We start from the raw sequence: 24,301 nt of genomic DNA on the forward strand, positions 1-24,301 counted from the left end.
TCAAGGCGCCGAAAAGTTCCAAATGGAACTTCAAAATCAATTTACCGCGTTGGAAACCGTAAGCACTATTGATGAGAAAATCGACACGCTGGTTAAAATACTGCAAAACCCGCAAGAGTTTTCCGCCACAGAAAGGAGACGACGCACCAAAACTCTCTGCTAAAACACTCGAGTTCACGAGGAAACGATGAGAACTACTATCGTTTTTGTCAGATAAGGCCTTAAACCGAACAATATAAACGCTGACGCTACGCGATCTCCGATGCTCCAATACTCGTGCCATCAAGGCTGCTATTGAGAAAAATTGGGGATCGAAAGTGTTCGCTCGCAAGTTTGGGAGGCCGTGTCTGACTAAACTTAAAACTGAAAATGGTGGGGTCGTTACCTCTAGGCCTAAGATTGTCGGAGAAGTAGAGAGGTTTTATGGGCAGTTATTCTCTTCAAGATCGGATAAGCCTGTAGGAATCAGTATTGATGACCAGCACGCTCCTCTTACGCGCCATTACTCAGCTCCCGGTCGTTGATCCAGACGGGATTAGGGCGGCTCTAGAACAGCTTAAAAACAACAAAGCTCCGGGAGATGACAGAATCACAACAGAGTTGCTTAAGGCAGGCGGGACTCCAGTCCTGAAAGCGCTAGCAGGCCTCTTTAATTCCATCATCCAACATGATAAGACCTTGGAAACGTGGAGCGGGAGTGAGGTGGTATTGTTTTTCAAGAAAGGTCTCTTGAAAAACTACAGACCAATCTCCCTTCTGAGTCACGTGTATAAGCTGTTCTCAAGAGTCCTCACGAAACGACGACTTGACGAGTTCCAGCCCCCAGAGCAAGCCAAGCTTTCGATTAGCCTACAGCACTGTGGACCACATCCATACTGTTCGGCAGATTGAGCAGAAGACCGAAGAGTACAATCAGCTGCTGTGCATGGCATTTGTGGACTACGAGAAAGCCTTCGACTCCATCGAAACCTGGGCAGCGCTATATCAAGGTATAGAGATATATCGAGGTACTGAGATGTCTGTACAACGCCGCTACAATGACTGTCCACGTCCAGGACTGTAAGACGAAGACGATCCAACTGCGCAGAGGGGAGAGACAGGGGGATGTAATATCCCCGAAACTGTTCACCACCGCGTTGGAAGATGTTTTAAAGGATCAATGGATTGGACTAGGTATGGAGTCAATATATACGGCGAGTACATCTCACACCTACGATTTACCGATGATATCGTCATCATAGCAGAGTCGCTAGAACAACTCACCGAAATGCTGCGTAGCCTAGGAAAGTCTTCCCGACGTCAGTCTCGGTATGAACTTGGACAAGACCAAGGTCATGTTCAATAGGAATGTCGTGCCGGGACCGATATACGTCGAAGGGAAACTTCTCGAAGTTGTTAGTGAATATACCTATACCTACATAAGACAGATCATACAAGTCGGAACAACTTCGAGAAGAAAGCCGATCAAAGAATTCGCTTGGGATGGGCAGCATTTGGCAACCTTCATCAAGTCCTCAAGTCGTCTATACCGCAGTGTTTGAAGACGAGAGTCTTCAACCATTACCTGCCATGACATACGGTGCCGAAACGTGGACACTAATTGCAGGACTAGTCCACAAATTCAAAGTCAGCGTGCTATGGAGCGAGCTATTCTCGGAGTATCTTTGAAGGATAAAATCAGAAATAAAATTATCCGGAAAAGAAACGGAGTCACCGACATAGCTTGACCGCGGGACCGCGGATCGGCAAACGCAGCGTAGGGTGCTCTCCAGCCAGATGAACTGATGACCTTAGGAACGTGGTGGGCACCAACTGGATGCGGAAGGCGGAGGACCGGGAGCTTTGGCGCGCCTTAGGAAAGGCCTATGTTCAGTAGTAGACAATGATTGGCTGTTGATTATATATTATAGAAAATAAATCTGACAGTCAGTTTCTTTCTGACCGCATATTTTAATTAGCAACAAAATTTCAAGTAATAAAAAAAACAGCGATTATTGAAAATAAATTAATGAAAAATGTAGTTGTCAGTTATCTTTCACGAAACTAGTATTAAAGTGTAATAAAATACAACCTAATAAAAATAAAAAATATAAAAAAAACTTTAGTTTAATTTTAGAATATCTTTAAGGTTTTTGTAATAGTCGCTAAAAAAATATTCGTAATGAATTCTGTTATAGTTGATTTTCAATTTGAATTCAAATTATTCCAAATACGTTTTCTTTATCCGTTTGGTTTATCAACTACAATAGTAAAACTATGAATAAGAAATTGAACCAGTTTAACACATTGCACCGTGTCCTCGTGATAAGTAATGCTCATACATATTATTATTAAAATCGTGAATCAATATCGTTTGCATTATAATATGTAATAAAGGTTTTATGTATTTATTTTTTAATTTGTTTCTCATTTATTACTCCTTATTCAAATCGACTTAATATTTGTTTCATATGGCAACATTGATTTCGGATCTATGAAACAGATAAACACCAATAAATACAGATGATGATGCTGTTACGAAATCTTAACAATCCTTTGTAAATGGTCGAGGAGGACGAGCAAGGGTTGCGTGAACAAGTCTAGAGTATTCGAAAGGAAGAATGACACATCGCAGTGCTTATTCAATTATTGAGATGGGATCTCGAGTTTTGCTTCAATTAAATCGTCCTAATCCAAGTCTATAGAAATGTGAATTTTATTACACAGCGGATACTGACAATAAATTTAATAATTACAATTAATGAGTAGTAGAGTTGATTATTGATGATAATTTATAACTCATTTCGCACAAAATAGAAACAGTGACATTTGGAATTTTAAGTTTCTAAACAATTTTTTAACGTAAAATTAGGTGATTTTATAATTAATTATTCTTTATTTCTCAATAAACTTACAACTGAAACCAATTAATATTTTTTTGCTTCTTCTCATTTTATCATAAATTGCACCCGTGCGAGACGGTGCAAATCGCTAGTAACTTTATAAAAACAAAAACACTTTTATTTACAGATTATTAAAACTAATTTAGCTTAACTCTATCGATAATACAAAACATCCTTACACAATTTTGTACATAACTGACTGATGTTGATTATACAAGTTTCATTGTGATAGTCCCTGAAATGCAACCGTTCTCATTTAGGCACCAAATAGTGATGATATGCTCCTGACTATATCAGCCACGGTGGCAACTTTGTGTTCCTATTCCCTGACTATCGTTATTCGATAGAACGGCAATCCGTCACAACCCCCGAATTGAGGCGCAGGACCAACAGCTTTACGTGCTCTACGTAACGCAGTCATTGTATGTGTAACACTATCCATGTCTAATGATAATTTCTTAACAAATCTAATAATATTTTGTCAACTGAAGTTGTTCGTCTATCAAAAATATTATAGCGGCTTTGCATGTGTCACCACTTCTTTACAATTTCTTTTTACAGTATGCTTTGTACCGCTGAATTTCATACTCTAATTAGACACTCGATAACAGAAGGATACTTGATCCCATTACGAATCGAAATTATCAATCTAAGTTTAAGATCCTCGCTTTATATAATCTGGGTCATCCAAGCTCTTTACTTATACTCAGAGGACTAAGCTTGACATTTTTATAATTTACAATAAGTGGTTACTTTCAACTATAGAATAAAGCACTACAGCACATATAAATCTCTCGTTAAACCGTCAATGCGTCGCTTGTTTTTTGGTATAATAACTCATAAGAAATTTTTTTATATGGTCAAAGGATGTACATTTAGATAATAGCGTTGAATATTACCTAAAGAGTTTTTATGTTAAAATCGACGCCAAGGTAAATGACTTCCGCAGTCCCTATGTAATAATGAGAATGGCTAATATAGTGATTATTACATACTCGTAAGTGAACTGGTCATCTGACACGGAGTGACCTTCGGAAACAAGTTAATCGCTACATCCTTGTTTATATTATAAAATTGTATCGACTAGTCTTGCTCTATAATATGTTTTGTAAACAAAGGTCAATGTGACCTGCTTAAATAAATAACTTTTTATTTCATTCCGAGATATATGGAATAGTAAGGTAGTAAAGCGTCTACTTTAGCGAAAAAATCCATTATTGTTGTAAAACTCTATAACAACTGATACAATAATTTTAAAATACATTTAATTAAGATGAGCCATTCGCATTAATGTATACTTTAAAAGACGCAATAAGCGCACATTAAAAATATCTTACATTTTTTAAAGTATTCTTTACATAAGCAGTGCACTTGCTCATTAATTAATGAATATTAACGCAATAACACAAACGTAACGACATGCTGGCTATTCTGATTATGAAAAAGTACTTACATATATTTATAGATTGCGGAAAAAAATATTTTAATCATGTTAAAGATGGTATATAGGTTTAAAATTTATAGAGAAAATGTATCTTTTTTTAATAGAACATTTTCACTTATATAAAAAATATAATAATACAAAATTTAAAATAATTTTTATGCATAATACTAAAAGGCTTTACATTAAGTTTAAAAGTGTTAATAATTATATTAGATTAGCTTATACGCTTAATATGCAAGAAGCGTGCTTGCAGGGTGCATGTTGAATCTAGAACTTAAAAATGCATAACACGTTTTCCAGCATGTGGGTACACGAATACCAGACTTTCACTCGATTGATCATTCATGTTACATAAATTGCCACAAATGGTTATATATTCGAAAATTAAAAAAAACTTTATCCTTATCATTCAATTTATCTTCGATGTATTTATATATATATATATATATATATATATATATATGTATATTTTATGCTTCAGATAGATAGCCGCAATGGCTCAGTGGCCTTTTATGAGAGTTGATTATCATACGTCAATTTTAACCGATGGTCCCGGGTTCAAATCCCTTAAGCATCACAAACTCAGTGAAATTATCATGTACTTCATTCATTGTCTTATTTTTTCTCCTGCTCAGAGATGAAAGGAAAAATTTCGATAGGAAATCTTACATTTAATGGATAATATTCTGCTTGAGAGTGTGGCTACACTTGACCAACCACACTGTCCTCTAACTCACAATATGGTGGAACTAGATCGGCAAGATGTATGGAAAATATTTGACGGATTTTTAAGGTCGTTTAAAAAACCAAACTTTCAAAATAAAGAATCTATTATAGCGTTCAATGTCATATAATTCATAAGAAATTCTTTTAAATATATATATATATATATATTCAGAGTTCGTCTTTCGAATACTGAATATATATATATATATATATATTCAGTATTCGAGTTTCGTGACGAACTCTTGACGAACTAAATAAAAACTTTTATAGTATTAAAAACAAAGATCGGTTAGATATTTAACTGTATAACGAAAGCACTAAAAACAAATTTGTTTTTAAGTTAAATACGGCTACGTTTAAGAGAAACTATTTTAAAGCATTCTACTTTATATAAGTCGCATTGCCAAGTCTATGCATGCTATCTGTGGGCACGTGTGACGTCGATTGTAGCCAAACCACGCCATTTCTTTTCAGTTAGAAAGAAAAAAATAAAGGCCGGACTGGCGTGAATAACTTTTATACCTTTATTTATTTCAGTGCGGTCGTGCACACTTTGCTATTTTTTTTCTTTAGGCAACTGATTCGCAAGAATTTAAACATGATTGGTTTACCTTTATTCTTAGAATTGACGCAAATGATAATAGATACCAAGAAAATAACTTAAGCTGAATACACACTTACACACTGACTACTAGCTAGCATCGTATTAATATAACACGTTTTGCATTTGCAATCATTTTACGAACTCGATTATAATTTGAGTTGCTGTAAATTTGTTTTAAACATTTATTGGAATGGTGGGAAAAGGTCAGTTTAAGCCGCAGCTAACGATAATAACATAATCATAATCAATTAGATAGATTGTGTAAACCATCGCGTCGAAGCTAAACAGGGACAAGGCAATGAAACGATCGCTTGTGACGCCATAACGGTAGACTTTAAAAAAATACCAATGCCCTAACTTAATAATAATTCATATATCGGACTAATACTATAAATGGGAAAGTAACTGTCTTTTTGTTACCTCATTACGTTTAAACCAATCGTAATGAAATTTTATGTAAAACTAGACTGGAAATTGGATAAGGGCATAGTCTAGTTTATTACTATTGCGATCTATAGCGAAACTAAACTTGATCGGAGTCACGTAGATCAACTATTAGTTTTTTTCAAATTGTTTTTCATTAAATAACCAATCATCAAATATTTGATGTTACATAAAAGTTAACGAAAAATATACTTGATTAGTTTGTTATTATATAACCTGCTTACATTTCCGTCGTCCCTTGTGCAATTCGAATGAGAGAGGATTAATGAACTCCCCGAACGTCGAAACATCCAATGCGGAAACTGCAATATGTTGATAAACATTGCTACAGCATTAATGGAATTATGAAATGCAACGTGATAACTTCCGAATAGTGGGAAAAACGATAATGGTTATTATAAATTAAAAATATTTCTTTGTTTTACGTGTATGAAAAAAAATACGACAATTTGAAACGCAATTATTATGATTATCGCCCGAAGCCCAACTGATTTTACAAATGCTTTTAATTATCATACATTCGATAACTGTTGTTTCACTTCGTTAAGGGGGAAGTCCATACCAGTCAGAAATACAACAAACAACCTCTAACCATAATAAGCAAAGTTTATTATCATTAACAACTATTTATAATAAAAAAAGTGAACTGTTTGAATTAGAATGATGAAATCGCTTCACTTCTTTGTATAACCTAAAATATACGAATAACGTTGTATTAAAAAATTTGGTGCTTATAACGCCAAGCAGTTTAGCATCTTATGGAATTCTTTTAAATGCCAGATGAACATGGTCGCTTAACTTGTTCAGGTACTATTTGCTTAACAGTTAACAGATGTGAATGTAACGTGACTTGCTCATTGTGTGAATTAAGTACATTTTTACATATACAAACGTTTTATATTAAATACGTACTACATAAAAAATTATAAAAAAATCGATCTTAGTCTATCATTAAATTTATGTTCAAAACATTTTCAATTTCATTTAGTTTATTTGAATATCAAATAAACTTAAATATACCAACTAGTAACAGACGAATAATGTTCGTGTGTCCCCCACTGTGCTAAAGAGGAAAATAGCCTTAAAGCTATTCGTCGGAATTTCTGTAAACCGATGTTTCGATTTCATCACGAACGCGACATAAATATACACACATATTAAGCATATGATAACTCAGTAGTGCGTATCCGGATTAGAACCTACGAACGTGTCCTACCAATTGGGCCATCTCAATTCTTTTTTAACGCTACTCGTGATTTTCAATTGAAATTATCGTGACGAAAACATCATGAGTGTGAAGAAATCCAAAAAAAACCCTTATCCTTCTCCCTACGTACACCAGTTCCTCGTGTACAGGCTGTTATCGTATTTTATGGGAAAGTTTTGAATTTAAAACATTAAAAAAAACTATAATATATTTATATAATAAGAATCGATGTATCGGTGATTTAACTACACAAACATTAACAATCTGCACGTACCTATATGACCCAAATGTACTAGGTATGTCATGACAAATTAGCCTACTTAAAAAAAACAATATAAATACCTACTCGGAAAATATCTACTTGGACAACAGAATATAAATAATACGAAATCAATGATATTATATATGTAAAAGGAAGTACGACATAGATTCTTTACTCTTGACCGCTTCGTTATTAGTTATACAAAGTGACACTAATATGCCACAATCGCTAACATATAGAAAAGTAAACATGATACCGGTTATAATTCTTATTCACAAGTAGATTTATACGCTTTCACTACCTATATTTACATATTTCAATGCCAACATTGCTTAGAAAAACATATCTCATTAAATTAGTTAAAAAAAATAAAGTTAATCCTTTGATAACTTCACTTCGCTACTGTTATTGTAAAATTCCATATCTAAAAATTATATTCGAATTTTAAGCTTTAAGAAGTCTTACGTTTTTATGTGTGTGTGTGTGTGAAAAACAAATTATACATATTAGTAAAGTTTGAGAAAATAATTGTTATTTTCAAACCACATTAATGACTTGCAACTTTCAGTATGTTTAGGGACATGTTTTGTTCCATCAAATATATATATGTATATATTTTACTGCAGGAAAAAAATATTACAGTGTACCTATAAGCAGCTTCTAAAGCAATTAAAAGAAAAGAAATTGCAGAATTATTCTTATCGCGGTCTTCTAATCGTCTTTTTCCTGGAAAACACTGCGCTGATTGTTGAAATATAATATGCCTTCTTAGGTATACATGTAAAACATAATTGTAGACTATTTAAAAACAATAGTTAAATATTAATTTAGTAAATATTTTGATACTTTACATTTTTAAAAATAATAAACGAATAAAAGAACGAGTTTCGGCCATGACAACCAAAGTCAAGGCATAGCTAACTGCGCATGAAACAGTATAGTGCACAAGTTTGCGCAAACATAGGGGTTCTTCTTTATTTAGTTCTTATTTTTATAATCCAATGGGACTGGAATACGACAAGCCTGGAGAGAGCAGGTGCTTGCCGAAGCATGGATGTAAAAAGACTGCTTGCTTCCTAGCTTCAGGTTGCTAGTGAGAATTACTTATAAAGAAAAGTCAATAACTTCTAATATAAATCCCGGTTATTATTAAGAACTTAAAAAAACTAAATTACTTAGTTTACAATATTATGACACGGAGTCGTCTGTTGACAATGGAATGATAATCAAATATTTTAATTCACTTATAATTAACCGTTAATATAAAACGTTATTGAAACACGAAAATAAAAATATTAGGAGGTCAAACAAAATCTGACATCGAAACCTGATCAGCCTTAACATGGTTTCATTTTTTCTCTTTGTACTCATCGCATAGAATATGTAAATCCATAGATAAATATCTTACAAAATCAGTTTAAACATTCATGAACATAATTATCAATTTGCAAGTGAAATATAAAGCAATTGATTTTAAACAACTATATATACTCGGCTTTACATATACTCGTAACTAGCTATCCATCCCGACTTCGTAGGGGTCTTTTACCTTATGCTTTTTTTATTTAACCATACCACACATATTAGGTACTTCTGGAAATATTAACTTTCTAATAGTGGAATGGTTATTAAAATCGGTGCAGTATTTTCTTAGTGCCGATATACCGAATATAAACAAATAAAGTATAAATTGTATTTTATTTATATACATCTATATAAATTTTATAGCCAACGTAAATAAAGTATACTTTTGTTTTGACATATATTAACTTATATAAATATTTATTTTTGTAAGAGCCAAAATATGCCAAGATATACATGTCAGTCAGAAGTACATCTGTGTTGTAGGAAAATACAGTCAGGAAACCTACACGTATCGGATATTCTTTGACATATCACATAATATGTATTCAGCCACCCACACTGGAGCAGTGATCCAGTTACTTTATTAATTATTTTTATGGTATTAATAAATAAAACTTTTTGTAGATGCTTAAATAATCATATAATGTTATATCATATTCATGCTCTCACATTTATCACAAGCTTTAAATAGGCTATTATAAACTCATATTAGATTTTCATTAATTGTCCACTGTATTTATAAAGGATAAAGTGTTTTTGTTTTACAAGCAATGTATTTGTTTTAATTCATATATTTAAAAATACATTATTTCATAACAAATAGAAATAGATCACGGTGCTTAAAATTATTATAATTTTGTTAATAAACGATTTATGTTGGTGGTAAAATTCCATAACCTGTAACTAAAAAAAATACTTGAATTCAAAAATGTATAGAATAACGGTTACTCGATCTCGTATAGAAATGAAGTAACTGTGTGTAATCAAAGGAATAGAGTAACTATATTACCCGGCGATATATATTGCATATCAACCTTTGCAACACATATAGTGAAATGGAAGAAGTAGAATGAATTGAGATTTTAAATGATTAAAAGTTTTTCTTAGAATTCTTTAATAGAATCATTTTAACAATTCAGAAACTCATAAATGTTTTATCAACTCTTAATATAATTTTAAAAATATAATTAGTTACTTCCTTTTGTTTCTGATTTTGTTCTTTATTTAAATATTTTTATTTTCAGATATTATTTTATTTTTGATTTGAATATTTTGTAATTGTGTTTGTGAATGGTGTGTTATCCTGTGATTGGTTGTGCATAGTTAGTTTAAGTTAATGTAAAAAGTGAATTTGAATGTGTGTTATGTACAACTGTTAGAGATCCAAATAAATAAATATAATTGATAACGGACTGTTAGCGTTTCGCGCGACAGAGATAACTCTCTACGAAGCCGGAATTAGTCGATTGTCTCTTTTCAATGGTGGATGTGCAATATTTATTACTGAGTACTATACTAAATTTTTTGCCGGTTCTTTTCTGTGGAACCGAACCGGTAATATCGCTAAAGTTAATTACATTTCAATAAAATATGTACATTTTTAATGGGAAATATGAGTCAAGTATTTCCATTGGTATTTATGTGTTCGTAAAAATAATAATTAAACTAAAAATAATTATTTTATTTTGTAAAACTATAAATATTATGAATGCCCTTCTAGTTTTACTCAATCGAAAAACAACGATTTCGTAAAATCGTATGATTGAAGGATGTCTTGACTATCTTACAACTACATAAATAAGATACATAGTATTAATTTTCATCCTTAATTTTCGAAATGCGTAAATTTTATATTGAATTTTTACATTGTTTTATTTAATAAATGCTTTTAATTTTACGCTGTAAATATGTTTTTTGCAGTTGGTTAATAATTCGGTCTCATTTTTCCTTATAAAAGAATAATTTAATGTGTGACATTAATCCGATTAGACATAGACATATCTTCGAACTTGATAAATAAAAAAAAGTACTGTAAGCATTACCAATCATTCGGATCCAGTTTTGTTATGTTGTCATGTTTTAGTTTTAATTAATTCCTTGACTTTAAGATCACCTTAAGTTTAAGGAAAACTTTTCAATAAATTCTTATCTTTGACCCATTTCTTTCTAAACTTGAAACTTGATGTTTAACTAAATGAGGTAGAACGGATATTAACAACTCTATTTAAAAATAAGAACATATATATTTAAACTGTGTACAGACATTTTTATAATATACAAAATTAAAAAAAATACAAAATACACATTACAAATTTATAACAAAAAAACGCCGTCTAAAAAATTGTCCTGTGGTATTGTACCCAAGACGCAATAAGAACATATTAAAATTGATATAAATAAAATTTATACGAGCTTTTAAATTTTAGTAACGTTCACGTTTAGTAAATTATTAAGTAAGCGTTCATTTCATCATTCGTAAATTGTAGCCATAAGCATGATAGCGCGAATGTTATAAAATTAATTGTTGTAAATATTTCAACGATTAAAGTGTTCCATCAATTATTTACAACTAATTCCAAATTAATATTTTTATATTTAATATTGTATTCGAGAATACCATACAATTCAAACATTATTAGTTGTTATATTGAATAATTCCATACATTGCAATTTCGAACAGTAGATTTTATATCACAAGATATTTGAACTCATGAAAAAAAGAGCTGACGGTGAAATATACACGACATATGGAGAATAATTGATTTATTGATAATTATGATTTTGATTTTGATATTTAATTTAGTTGTAGATAAGAGTGACTAGGTACTGAGTTTTTTTCCGGTGATTTGCTTGTAGAATCTACATTCCTAAACTATGGTAGCTTAAATTTAGTTTAATCCTGTGTCATGATTTAAAATTACCTGCACAAGCTTACTTGAATAAAATCCGGTCCGGGTAGCTTCTTATAAATCGGATCTAAGCATTACAAATCCATTGAGGATAACTTTATATAATTAAAATTAAATACACTTAAACTTGTAGACTTTAATAGGAAATAATGTTGACAATAACGATAACAATTATATTGATCGTTTAACGATGTGCGATACAACATTCTACAACACATTGAATATCATTAACTGCACAAATTACTTCTGACAGTCGAACAATCTACATATAATTTGTTCCTATATATATGCATTAAACAAAGAGACGTGATCGTCATCGTCTGGTGCATCAAGTAATTATAATTTATTTCAGATAAATCATTAATTATTATTATTAAATAGTGAGTTAAATAAATTTTGGCACATCTGGCTCAATGTATAGAACACAAATTATAATTGAAGATTGCGAGTTTAAGGCCGAGCAAGCACCGCTTACTTTTCATATATTTGTGTTTATAATTCAAATAGGGGCGAAATAACCTATGAACTTAAGTTAAGGAGAAGTCCATACGAGCCCCATTGTACAACATTTACGAGTACTTAGTTATATACTAACACAATAGTTAATCATCATGGACCCCTGGTCACGGCTTAATCAGCGTCACATGTATAAAATAACATATATGTGATCTTTAAAAAAATAAACAACATGATAAGGTCAAGGGCGTGTTAATTAATATAATGATGACATGAATAGTATGCTTCGAGGTGCGCTTGATAGATTAGCTGGACGTATTTACAAGAAACGACGCATTTGTAGCCACGTGGCAGCTAAGTTAACGATTATTTTAAATAGATAAATTATATATATACAAAATGTAATTATTTATATTTGGTTTTGAATTTGGACTCAAAAATATACCCATTACAAGGAGCCTATATAAGTAGGTTAACTATACACTGTACAGAAGAGTAGAATATAACTTCACATATATTTTATATTTCGATTTAAAAATGACTTAATCCAAAAAAAACCTTTTTTTTTCATTTTACAAGGAATACAATAAATTTGGATGCATCAATTGATAAAACTTATCCATATGAGATATTTAAATTATATTATTTATTAACAGGAAATGGCTAGAAGAAATAGCATTAGCGAACAAACAAGGAAGAAAGCCGTCTCTTCTCCGCGCGATGACCAAGGCTTTCTGGATGAGCTACGCACCTTCCGGCTTCATTTTTCTCATACAAGCTCTCATCCTTAAGTAAGCATTTCGTAATAGATAATAAATATATGGTATTTCAAACCTTCCTAGTAAACTCAATACAAAACTCAACTTCCTCAACAACGTTACAAGCACACTGTGTGTTGAATCATTTTTAAAATTCTACTAATAAATATATGATATTTTTAATATCTAAAAAACGATAGTTGAAATTTCATTCAAACGTTTGTGACAATTTTAGGCCGTTCCAGCCCGTGGCGTTGAGCATGATGCTGTCATATTGGGAACCCGGATCTGACATGACATACGAGCAGGCCATTTATTGTGCATCCGCTGTCATACTCATGTCTCTGTTGATAGCATTCCTGAATCACCACGGAACTTATTCAACTCAACAATTTGGAATGAAAGTCCGAATCGCTGCATGTTCTCTAATTTATAGAAAGGTTAAAATTTATTATCTAATATCAAAAAAATAAACGTATTTTAAAATTCTTTTAAGTAATTTGTTTGTTGCAAATATATTGAAATGTCAATTCGTATTTTATAACAATAAGTTTATACTTCTTTAGGTAATGCGTATGAGTTCTGGTGCATTGGCTCAGACGACTGCAGGGCAGGTAGTGAATCTTTTATCCAACGATGTGAATCGGTTTGATTACGCTTTCATCTATACACATTTCATCTGGATACTGCCCCTGCAAGTGGTCGTGGTTTGCTATCTGATCTACATTAAAATTGGATATGCTGCTATTGTTGGAGTCATTGGGATTGTATTACAGACGGTTCCAGTTCAATGTGAGTACCTACTTACCTCAATAATAAGTGAGAATAATCCTTTGATTATCATTAACAGCCCGCATTGGAGCAGCGTGGTGGAATAAGCTCCAAACCTTCTCCTCAAAAAGAGGAGAGGAGGCCTTTAGCCCAGCAGTGGGACATTCACAGGCTGTTACGGTATCATTAACAGTATGAAGACTTACGCGCAAATGAACTAAAATTATAATTAATTATTGATATTGTACGATGAATTATACAAACACATTTTTTCGCTTGCTAATGATAGTATCAGTTTTTGCTTTGTTCCTAATTCTCTTTGCTCTTTATCTTGGAATACACATACCTTATGCGGTAATAAGTTGTTATATAGTCAGCCTGTCTACTGAAAAAATCTTCTAAATCCTATCCATAAAGATTAGATTTTACATATCGCGCTGAGGCAAGAATTATGATGATTATTAGTTATTATTATCTGGCTAGTAAGTAAAAACACATCACTTTCAAAAGCTCAATCCTTCAGAATTCTTAAGAATTCTTGATTTTTACTTGCGACTTCTTTTATATTTATTTGATTATTTCTGTATAAATGTTACTTACCCTAAGATATTTTATGTATAATTTTATTTGTGTTTTTCTTATACAGCATACATGAGTAAATTATCGGCAAGGTTACGTATGAGAACCGCTTGCAAAACTGATGAACGTGTACGCATTATGGATGAAATTATTAATGGCATGCAGGTGATATATAATGCATTAATAATTCATTATTATTATAAAAATATACAAGATAATTTAAGCTAAAGAAATACACACTAATTATAATTCTTGTAATATTAGGTTATCAAAATGTACGCCTGGGAGAAACCATTCGAGAAGGTTGTAGCGTTGGCACGTAAGAATGAAATTAATTGCATCACATCTGCATCATATCTACGAGGAGTCTACCTTAGTTTTATGGTCTTCACCGAAAGACTGACTCTTTACATCACCCTTCTATCTTACTCTCTATTCGGATACCAAGTTACAGCGGACATTGTAAGTATTGTTTATAATAGAATCACTTGATAATCTATTGAGGATAAACAAGTTAAAAGGAATAGTATCGAACACTTTAATTGTAACACGTGAATCAATTACATCAACTGCGTATTATTATGATATACGTGTAACGATAATACTTTGCTTGTAAATGTGCGTTACACCAAAACCCAAAACGATTTTATTACAGGTGTTCCCCTTGGCGCAATTCTTCAATACACTTCAGGGCACGCTATCAATAATTATGTCAAATGCTGTGTCATTTTTGGCAGAAGCACTGATTTCAATCCAACGCCTTGAAACTTTCATGCTATTAGGTATGTGAGGCCTCTTGGTCTCGATGCATGCCTATTTTAATTGCATGCTGATACGTAAAAGCATGTTACACTATGTTTAAAAAGACCTCATTATGACAGGCGCTGGTAGAAAACTGAATGCTGCATACGTATTTACTAACCCTATATTAAGTTATTTATTTTTTTAATATGTAATGTAATGTAATGAGTCGTAGATATGTTTATACATGTATGTATGAAAAACATAAGATTTTATCAAATAAAAAAAAATATTGAAAATTATTTGTCGATTGATGATTTCCACAGGCTTTCCCGTTGGCTCAAATGTTCAATATTCTCCAAGCTTCGGTAGCTATTTTATTACCAATGTCTCTATCAATGTTGTTAGAGTCTTATACTTCTGTTCTTCGAATACAGCAACTATTAGTTTTGGGTACGATTTTAAATATTATATTGTGAGTGGCTCTTGTGAAACGTTTAAAGTGTGAGAAATACGTAATACTTAAATTAGCCGTTTTTTTTAATATATTATTTGCTTTATTTAACTACTAATGTGTTTATGTTTATCGCTTTTGAGTACTAACGACATTGTGTGGAAAAAATATTACAAAATTAATGGGAAAAGTAACATTAAACTAACTGTAGAATTTTAGTTTCTTATCCTTATTTTATGGATTCATGGTTGTTGGAATGTCATGAAATTATTTCTACATATGCATCCTTTAACTATAGCTTATACATCTGAAATATATAATAAATACATAATATTTTTAATTGTTTGTTGTATATTTAATATAAAACAAAATATTAATTAGAGTTCATTTATTAATATGCTTTAATCTCACACAAACAGATGAAAGAGAAGATCTTCGTAGTGTTGCTGATGTAGATATTGCAAAATTAGTTCAGAGGGTTGAAAATAAAAAAAATAAGAATCTTGGCGAATTAGACCTTCGCCAGAACACATTTAAGAAAATAGAAGAAGAAGGAATCTATAATCCAGGTAAATGAATTACAAAATTAATTTTCTAATGTCTTCCATAAGTTTCCATTAAAATATACACAAGACACAATACAATAATAATGCTGAAATTCGACTTAAGTGCTTCCCGAATTATACGAAATACTGCGCATGCTGTGGTTTCGCAGCATAGTCTTAGATATAAGCTAATTAAAGAAAAAAATATAAATAAAGGCCGAAAAATGACTACAATATATAAATACACATATAAATTGAGCTTCGCTACTCATTACTTACTCGTTAATTATACAAACTATATATATTATATTTTATATATTTTTGTAAATAATATATAAATAATAATAAATATATAAAAATAATTGAAAATTATAACTACAAAACTTTCTACACTTTAAATGTTCATCTTAGCGAGATACATATTTCAATATGTAAAAAAAATATTATTTTACTTGAATTTCAAAAATTATTATTTATTTACAAGGATTTGACTGCAATGAAAAGGGACTAATAGCGAAGCCAGTAAGCTCAGTTCCAGTTAGCTCAGACGTTGGTTTACTGATTCAAGATGTTTGTGCTAATTGGACAGAAGATGGTCCTATAACATTACGCAACATTAACTTAACTGTTCCTAAAGGAAAACTTTGCGCAATAATTGGGTCAGTCGGTTCTGGAAAGGTACCCTTCACTTCTTTATTTTCTTTTTTCTTTTTAATGATATCATAATTTAATAATTATTATTTTTTACAGAGTTCAATATTACATCTATTATTAAACGAACTACGCTCAACTACTGGAAAGATACATCTATCTGGGCCGTTATCCTACGCTTGCCAAGAACCCTGGTTATTCGTGTCCACTGTGCGCCAAAATATATTATTCGGTTTGCCGTATAATCCAAAAAAATATAAAGAGGTATATTATATTTATAATAAACATTTACTTGTTTCACTTTGTCTAAAACTGAAATAACTCATAAATTAATAAATTTCAGGTTGTAAGAGTATGTGCACTTCAGAAGGACTTCCAGCAGTTTCCACACGGTGATCAAACGCTTGTCGGTGAAAGAGGTGCTTCATTGTCCGGAGGTCAAAGAGCACGTATTAACCTCGCCAGAGCCGTTTATAGACAAGTGAGCGTAACAGCAATAATATCCTATTTTTTTTTATTTTAAGTAATGATTGGCTTCAACCACAACTTCCTTCGGCCCTTGAAGACAATTTTATCATATAAAAAAGTCATCAACTTAAAAACTCTAACTATTACGCAATTAAGCATGTCATAAAATTAACTTAAAGACAATATTGACATACACACCTAAAAAACACAAAAATTAAATCTTGGGGCTCTAAACAAGAAGCTTGTTAATTCAATCAGCTTCTAACCTTGTAGCTTGTATTTACGATTTCGTGCTATTTGCCTATTTTCTTTCTGACAAAGACATATGTATGATATTTCAGGCGGATATTTACCTACTAGATGATCCGCTATCAGCTGTGGATGCACACGTGGGGCGACAACTGTTCGACGAATGTATCACGGGCTACCTGCGTCATACCACTCGTGTCCTTGTAACTCACCAGCTCCACTATCTCAAAGCGGCAGATTACATCGTTATTATGAACAATGTAAGTTTAAAACATGTTTTGATGGCAACGACTCGGCAACTTATTGCACCAATACTACAAATTTATATAAAACAAAATATATAGTGTATAATTATCGCTATAGAATTATTAGCTTATGATTATTGGAAATGTTTATTAAGTAGTCTTTTGAAACATATATTGTTGTTTCTTTACATCAATTGTTAATTCAATAAAAATATCGTGATTTTATTTGAGTAAGGATAACATTAAAAACCTATACCTCTTGGTTGTTTGATGACTTTACCATATTATCTTTAATAGGGCGCTATTGACACCAAAGGTACATATGATGAACTACTGACCTCTGGCAAAGATTTCGCTAAATTACTACGTTCAGTTCAGGAAGATAAAAATGAAACGAACACGGAAAAAGAAAAGCCTCCTCCAATGTCACGGCGAACATCCGCTAGGGTGAGTAATAACAAAACACAACTACCATTTATACATAATTAAACAATTAGATTTTTAATTTCCTCCTGCTGAACATACTCTCGTAGGTACTTAACGAAATTATATTTCATTTTTTTTCAGTTGTCAACAACAAGACGGCCGTCTCTGTCAGAATCTACTATAGGTGGTGAAGTTCCTGCTCAAGAGATGGAAGAAGAAGAAAGAGAATCTGGGTCAATGGGATGGCGAGTGTACGGAGCCTACTTAAGAGCTGGTGGAAGAAAGGCTAGATTAGTCTTTATGGTACTGCTGCTTGTAATTGGACAGTTATCAGCAACTCTTTGCGACTACTGGGTTACTTTTTGGTAAGTTATGTATGAATTTTAGGAGTTTTTAATCTTAATTAAAAAAGGACTAACTAAAGGAACGGTCGGGAAACGCGGCTTACGTTGCTCCACATTTTCCATAGAGAAAGCTTGGAACTTATTCCAGTATACTGATCCATTGCGGTTAGGTCAAGTTTTTTTATCCGTGTCCTTCGGTTAAGATCTACCGCGATTGCTCAGCAGATAGACCACGTAGATCTTAACCGGTTCTAAATATCTGACGCTTTCCTATCAGAATTTGGTACTAATAATATAATTATATTGCAGGACAAATGAAGTCACTCGTCTAAAAGAAAGGGAAACAAACAGTACCGTTAAAGAATACGATAGAGTGAATGACCCACCCATGAATTCGACGTTCTCACTTACAAGTTACTTCTCCGGCATTGAAATACTACCAAGTATGATAATATACTTAACACTTTTTTACGAAACTGTAAAAAGGTATTATCACATATTTTTATGTTTTCAGATTTGAATATCCATGCTCTCATTGGACCATTGGATACATCTCAATATCTATATGTGTATACGGCATTAATTATTTGCTGCATCTTGTTCATTACTGCTCGTGCCTTTATGTTCTTCAAAGTCTGCATGACAGCTTCAAGAAACCTACACAATGACATGTTCCACTCTATGCTTCGTGGAGTAATGCGGTTTTTCGATACAAACTCCTCCGGTAATATACTAAAAATAAACGTAATGTCTTTACATTTCAAATTGAGTCTATATTTTAATACTTATCTTTGTATTTTTAGGACGTATATTGAATCGTTTTTCAAAGGATATTGGTGCGTTAGACGAATTATTGCCGCGTTTCCTTCTCGAGTGCATTCAAATTTACCTTGTAATGTTCAGTATATTAGCACTAAACGCTGCTGCCTTGGTCTGGACATTGTTACCGACAACTATAATTCTTCTATTATTTTACGTCATACTTCAAATATATTTAAAGTCAGCACAATCAATAAAACGTTTAGAAGGAACTAGTAAGTAAAAATATTTGTAGTTTTATTTGCTTTATATACAATTCCATGTTATTTTATACTTGATATTCTGTTAACAGCAAGGAGTCCTGTATTTTCTCACATGTCTGCAACATTGAATGGTATAAGCACAATCCGATCTTCTGGAGCACAGCAGCGGCTAATTCAAGAGTTCGATAGATACCAGGTTAAATTCGTTTCAACACTGCACACTGATAGCAATATTATGACATAATAGTAGAATTTGTGTTTATAATTCATCTCGTGTTTGACGGTGAAGGAAAACATCGTGAGGAAACCTGCATGTGTCTAATTTCATTGAAATTCTGCCACATGTGTATTCCACCAACCCGCATTGGAGCAGCGTGGTGGAATAAGCTCCAAACCTTCTCAAAAAGGGAGAGGAGGCCTTAGCCCAGCAGTGGGACATTAACAGGCTGTTACTGTACTGTTACTGTAGATAGTAGAACCTAATAAATTGTTGTTTAATATTTTATATTATTAAACGATATGCTAGAGTGAGAGACTGGGCCATCCGATTGTAATGTAGTCTCCAATTGTGGACATTGGCTAATGAGTGGCTGCACGGAACGCTTCCTCCAGTAAAACTTACGACCGTGACAATTTCTCATTACAATTGAGATGTCTGCCGTCCCGCACAAAAATTGCAGGATAGTCCACTAATTTATTTTTTTTGTTTTTAGGACATTCATACTTCTACATGGAGCAGTTATTTGGCTAGCGGAGTAACTCTTGGTTTTTGGCTCGATTTCATATGCGTGATCTATTTAACAATCGTGATAGTTGCTTTTCTCGTTATTGATAGCAGTAAGTATTGTAACTCACTAAACAAATAAGACATCATATTTTCAATGTCCATAAAGAGGTCGTATATATACCTACTGATTTATATGTTAATTATTTTATTTTATTATTAATAATATTTAATAGACAAAATTATAAATACATAAAGGGAAATATGTTTAAATAAAACAAAAATATATAATGACGACAACGTAAATTAAATACTCTTTTACATGGAGTGATTTATTTCGTTGCAGAAACTATATTCTCTGGCAACGTGGGACTGGCGATATCACAGACTCTCATCTTAACGGGTATGCTCCAGTTCGGAGTGCGGCAAACGGCGGAAGTGATCTCGCAAATGACTAGCGTGGAGCGAATTCTGCAATATACACATATTGAACGGGAACCCCAGTGGGATAAAGGAAGTAAGATAATTGCAAATAATTCTATGTTTACTTTCGTCGATTTCTTATTTAAATTATATTTTCAATAATTCATTTAAAACAATGCGATAGTGAAGCCTTAAGAATCTATATACGTTTCAGCTAAAGAAACCCCTAAAGGTTGGCCTTGGTGCGGCCGCGTCGAGTTTCGCAATTGTTACATGAAGTACACACCCGAAGATATACCTGTTTTAAAAAATTTGAACTTAATCATCGAAAGTGGTTGGAAGGTAAGTTTATATACGCTTTGTAATTAATTAGGACTTAAAATTGTTACCAAAGTGGATTTAAAACTATTTTAGAAAAATATAATAAGTACTTCTTTCGTCTTTGTGGCTCAAATACTATTTTGAAGATATAAATATTTGTATATTAAAATAACAGTTACAATGGATGTATTGTTGAATATTATTTTGTCTTTTTTTTCCAAAGGTTGGCATTGTCGGTAGGACGGGTGCCGGTAAATCTTCGCTGATTTCTTCTTTATTCCGTCTTGCTATTGTAGAGGGAGAAGTTCTTATTGATGAGGTCGATACCGGAAATCTTTCCCTTCAGGTTTGAAATATAACATTTATTTAATTTACATGAGTTATTTAAATTAGAATAATAAATATATATTTTTTTCAGGAGTTGCGCTCTAAAATATCAATCATTCCACAAGAACCAGTTCTATTTTCTGCAACTATTCGATACAATTTAGATCCATTTAACTCTTATGATGACGAACAACTGTGGAAAGCTCTAGAAGCAGTGAGTATCTCCCTCATATTTTTGTATTTGTTAGTCTATCTTTAACAGAAGGAGTTTAATATTTTTATTCAATTCAAAGGTCGATTTGAAAGCGGCAATCCCAGCTTTAGATTTTAAAGTATCCGAAGGTGGTTCTAACTTTTCACTTGGTCAAAGACAACTGATATGTTTGGCGCGAGCTATTCTTCGTGGAAATCGCATACTTGTGTTAGACGAGGCTACAGCAAATGTAGATCCAAAGTAAGTTTACTATTAATAACTAGATATATATAATTAAAGTACTTACTAACTAATATAAAAATGCATACATTTCAGAACCGATGAATTTATTCAGAGGACCATACGAAGGCGTTTTTCAGACTGCACAGTTTTAACAGTAGCTCACCGATTAAACACCATTATGGACTCGGATCGTGTTATGGTGATGGATTCTGGACGCCTGGTTGAGTTCGATCATCCATACAAATTGTTAAGCAATCCTGAAGGTTACTTTACAAAAATGGTCAAAGAAACCAGTGACAAGATGTCAATGCAGCTGTACGAAATTGCGAAGAAAACATTTCTCGACAGCGGCGGCGTGATAGAATAAAATAAAGTGTTAAGTTTACTATATTTAGTATTATAAGTTCATTGTTTTGGAATGATGCAGTTAGGTACTTAGAATTATAATTGTTATATTGCCGAGGGTATGAACAACGGCTAACGCATGTAATTCAAAAGGTTAAATAAAATTGTTGCCATAATTTAAATTAAACATCTAATTTAAATGTAATTTAAGATTCTTTTCTACGTTTCATATTAGATTTAATTTACATATAGATATGTAATGATTTATATATTGTACACATTCGCGATATAATTGGACTTAGGTGATTATAAGTTATGTTTCCAAATTATGTATTAAAATCGATCTATTTTTATGACGTATCACTTCTCCATTTTGGATAACTTCGAACATTATTAACTCGACTTATAGATGCGAATTCTACAAATTAGTATTATATTGCATGTAGGTCACATAGATTTTAACTAATTCGTTTTAAAAGTCAATTACTTTTAAAAATAAATATTATGATACATTACGAAATCGATACACTTCCCAATTCATATTAATAATCGAAATACCTTTTTGTATATAACGGCATGTTATTCCAATACAGACTGAGTGATGAATGAAAATGAATGAAAAATGCTTTGATTAAAATAATCAAAGAAAAAATGTAGCTATTAAGCAATGCGAATTTGTTATTTATTTTTATTAAAATACTACTTTTAATTTTTAAATATATTTGATGATATCAAATAAAAATTACTAAAGAATGTAAATTGTGATGCGGAAGTTATGCCTCAAACAAATAAAAAAAAGCTTTAAAATGTTTCTTTCATTGTGACAATACCAACTTACCTTCGAACCGAATCTAGTTACAAAATCAGGCAATACTAAATTTTATTTCATTTTCGTTCAATGAAGTTAAGTCTTTATATTTAATTGTGTTAAGACTACTTACACACTCTAATATTCTTTGATTATTATTGTAATTGCAGACAATATTTATGTTGTTTTATAATCAGTAAGCCCAGTGATCCTCCGCTGGGCAAAGGCCTCGTCTCCTGTTAAGGAGAGAGTTTAGATATTTTGTCACACCACACTGGTCTAGGCTGCATGTTGGTGAAAACATGTAGCAAGATTAAGTGTTCTTTGTCAAAGATTGACTAGAAAATTTAATAATTTGTATGTATATCAAATAAAGTTATTGTTTAAATAGCAATTTAAATACTATTATTAGCATTTGATATGACTTGATCTATTTAATACAATGAAGTCAATTTAAAAAGGTACAATATTAATAATACAACAAAATCAAGGTTCTTATTTATTTAAGTTGAAAGGATAATATTAAAACCTGTCATATATATATAACATATAAATACGAATTTGATGGAATAAAAAAAATCTGAACTTGATTTTATAACAAACAGAAAGTAATACAGTTACAAAACAAGGAGCTTATCACTCCAAAACAAAAAACGGTATAATACAAACAACAAAGTATTATTAAAATATTTGGTGCAAAATTATCCTACACAGTATTACATAATTAAGATGTAAATGTTTAAGAGGTTATTGTTCAGAAACTGAAAACTTCCATACTAAGTACAAAGCAATATAAGTTATTAAATACTTATTTAATTAAAACTTTTCTGACAATCAATTCCTATTTTATGATAATAAAATTTTTATTTTAAAAATTAACTTACTAAAATATAACAAAATTTAAAGTTTTCTACTCTTTACTGATTTTTTTTTAATTGTAATGTTCTTATTTCAGGTATCTTTTAGATAGGTAAAAATTAAATCAATGTCTTTGTGTTTCAAAATTAAAGAATTTACATAATAAGGTATATATTACATTATATATTTATGTACTTTTTCTTATGTAATTCCAACAGTTATCAAACAATATATAATTAAGCTTCACAGAAACTGTTTAACTACTTATATGCAATATTTTAAAAATACACAAAAAAATTGTGTTGAAAAAAAATTACAGCCACTATTACCTAATTCACACATTAAACATAGCAAACATTACACGATATGCAAGAAATATTTTAAATAGTTTAATAAACAATGCATTTTTTGCACTTCTATTATTTACGTTGTAGATTCATTAAAAAGAAAACTATTGATTAAGTTAATGTAATAGCCCAGTATTCCATTTGAACGCACATTTAATTT

At 31.6% G+C, this 24,301-nt stretch overlaps 1 protein-coding gene across 2 annotated transcripts in view; it reads left to right on the forward strand.

Moving 5' to 3' along the window:
* The window catches only part of LOC126779791 (ATP-binding cassette sub-family C member 4-like), a 33,243-nt gene extending 10,308 nt beyond the window's left edge, over nucleotides 1-22,935 (forward strand). Inside the window, exons 2-25 of one of the 2 annotated variants that reach the window (XM_050503928.1) lie at nucleotides 12,956-13,090; nucleotides 13,293-13,497; nucleotides 13,624-13,849; nucleotides 14,475-14,572; nucleotides 14,672-14,869; nucleotides 15,063-15,189; nucleotides 16,022-16,171; nucleotides 16,632-16,825; nucleotides 16,898-17,062; nucleotides 17,142-17,279; nucleotides 17,608-17,775; nucleotides 18,058-18,207; nucleotides 18,328-18,551; nucleotides 18,840-18,973; nucleotides 19,045-19,254; nucleotides 19,334-19,564; nucleotides 19,642-19,748; nucleotides 20,266-20,389; nucleotides 20,623-20,793; nucleotides 20,914-21,041; nucleotides 21,244-21,366; nucleotides 21,439-21,561; nucleotides 21,641-21,801; nucleotides 21,877-22,935. In XM_050503928.1, the coding sequence (XP_050359885.1) occupies nucleotides 12,956-13,090; nucleotides 13,293-13,497; nucleotides 13,624-13,849; nucleotides 14,475-14,572; nucleotides 14,672-14,869; nucleotides 15,063-15,189; nucleotides 16,022-16,171; nucleotides 16,632-16,825; nucleotides 16,898-17,062; nucleotides 17,142-17,279; nucleotides 17,608-17,775; nucleotides 18,058-18,207; nucleotides 18,328-18,551; nucleotides 18,840-18,973; nucleotides 19,045-19,254; nucleotides 19,334-19,564; nucleotides 19,642-19,748; nucleotides 20,266-20,389; nucleotides 20,623-20,793; nucleotides 20,914-21,041; nucleotides 21,244-21,366; nucleotides 21,439-21,561; nucleotides 21,641-21,801; nucleotides 21,877-22,150 (3,964 nt within the window). In that variant the 3' untranslated portion in view covers nucleotides 22,151-22,935. Of the gene's footprint in view, nucleotides 1-12,955; nucleotides 13,091-13,292; nucleotides 13,498-13,623; nucleotides 13,850-14,474; nucleotides 14,573-14,671; nucleotides 14,870-15,062; nucleotides 15,190-15,474; nucleotides 15,602-16,021; nucleotides 16,172-16,631; nucleotides 16,826-16,897; nucleotides 17,063-17,141; nucleotides 17,280-17,607; nucleotides 17,776-18,057; nucleotides 18,208-18,327; nucleotides 18,552-18,839; nucleotides 18,974-19,044; nucleotides 19,255-19,333; nucleotides 19,565-19,641; nucleotides 19,749-20,265; nucleotides 20,390-20,622; nucleotides 20,794-20,913; nucleotides 21,042-21,243; nucleotides 21,367-21,438; nucleotides 21,562-21,640; nucleotides 21,802-21,876 lie in introns of both variants that reach the window. The other variant, XM_050503933.1, reaches the window with a different exon arrangement.
* The last annotated feature ends 1,366 nt before the right edge of the window (nucleotides 22,936-24,301 follow it).

The sequence above is a fragment of the Nymphalis io genome, chromosome 2 (genome assembly GCF_905147045.1).
Source record: "Nymphalis io chromosome 2, ilAglIoxx1.1, whole genome shotgun sequence".
Lineage (NCBI taxonomy): Eukaryota > Metazoa > Arthropoda > Insecta > Lepidoptera > Nymphalidae > Nymphalis > Nymphalis io.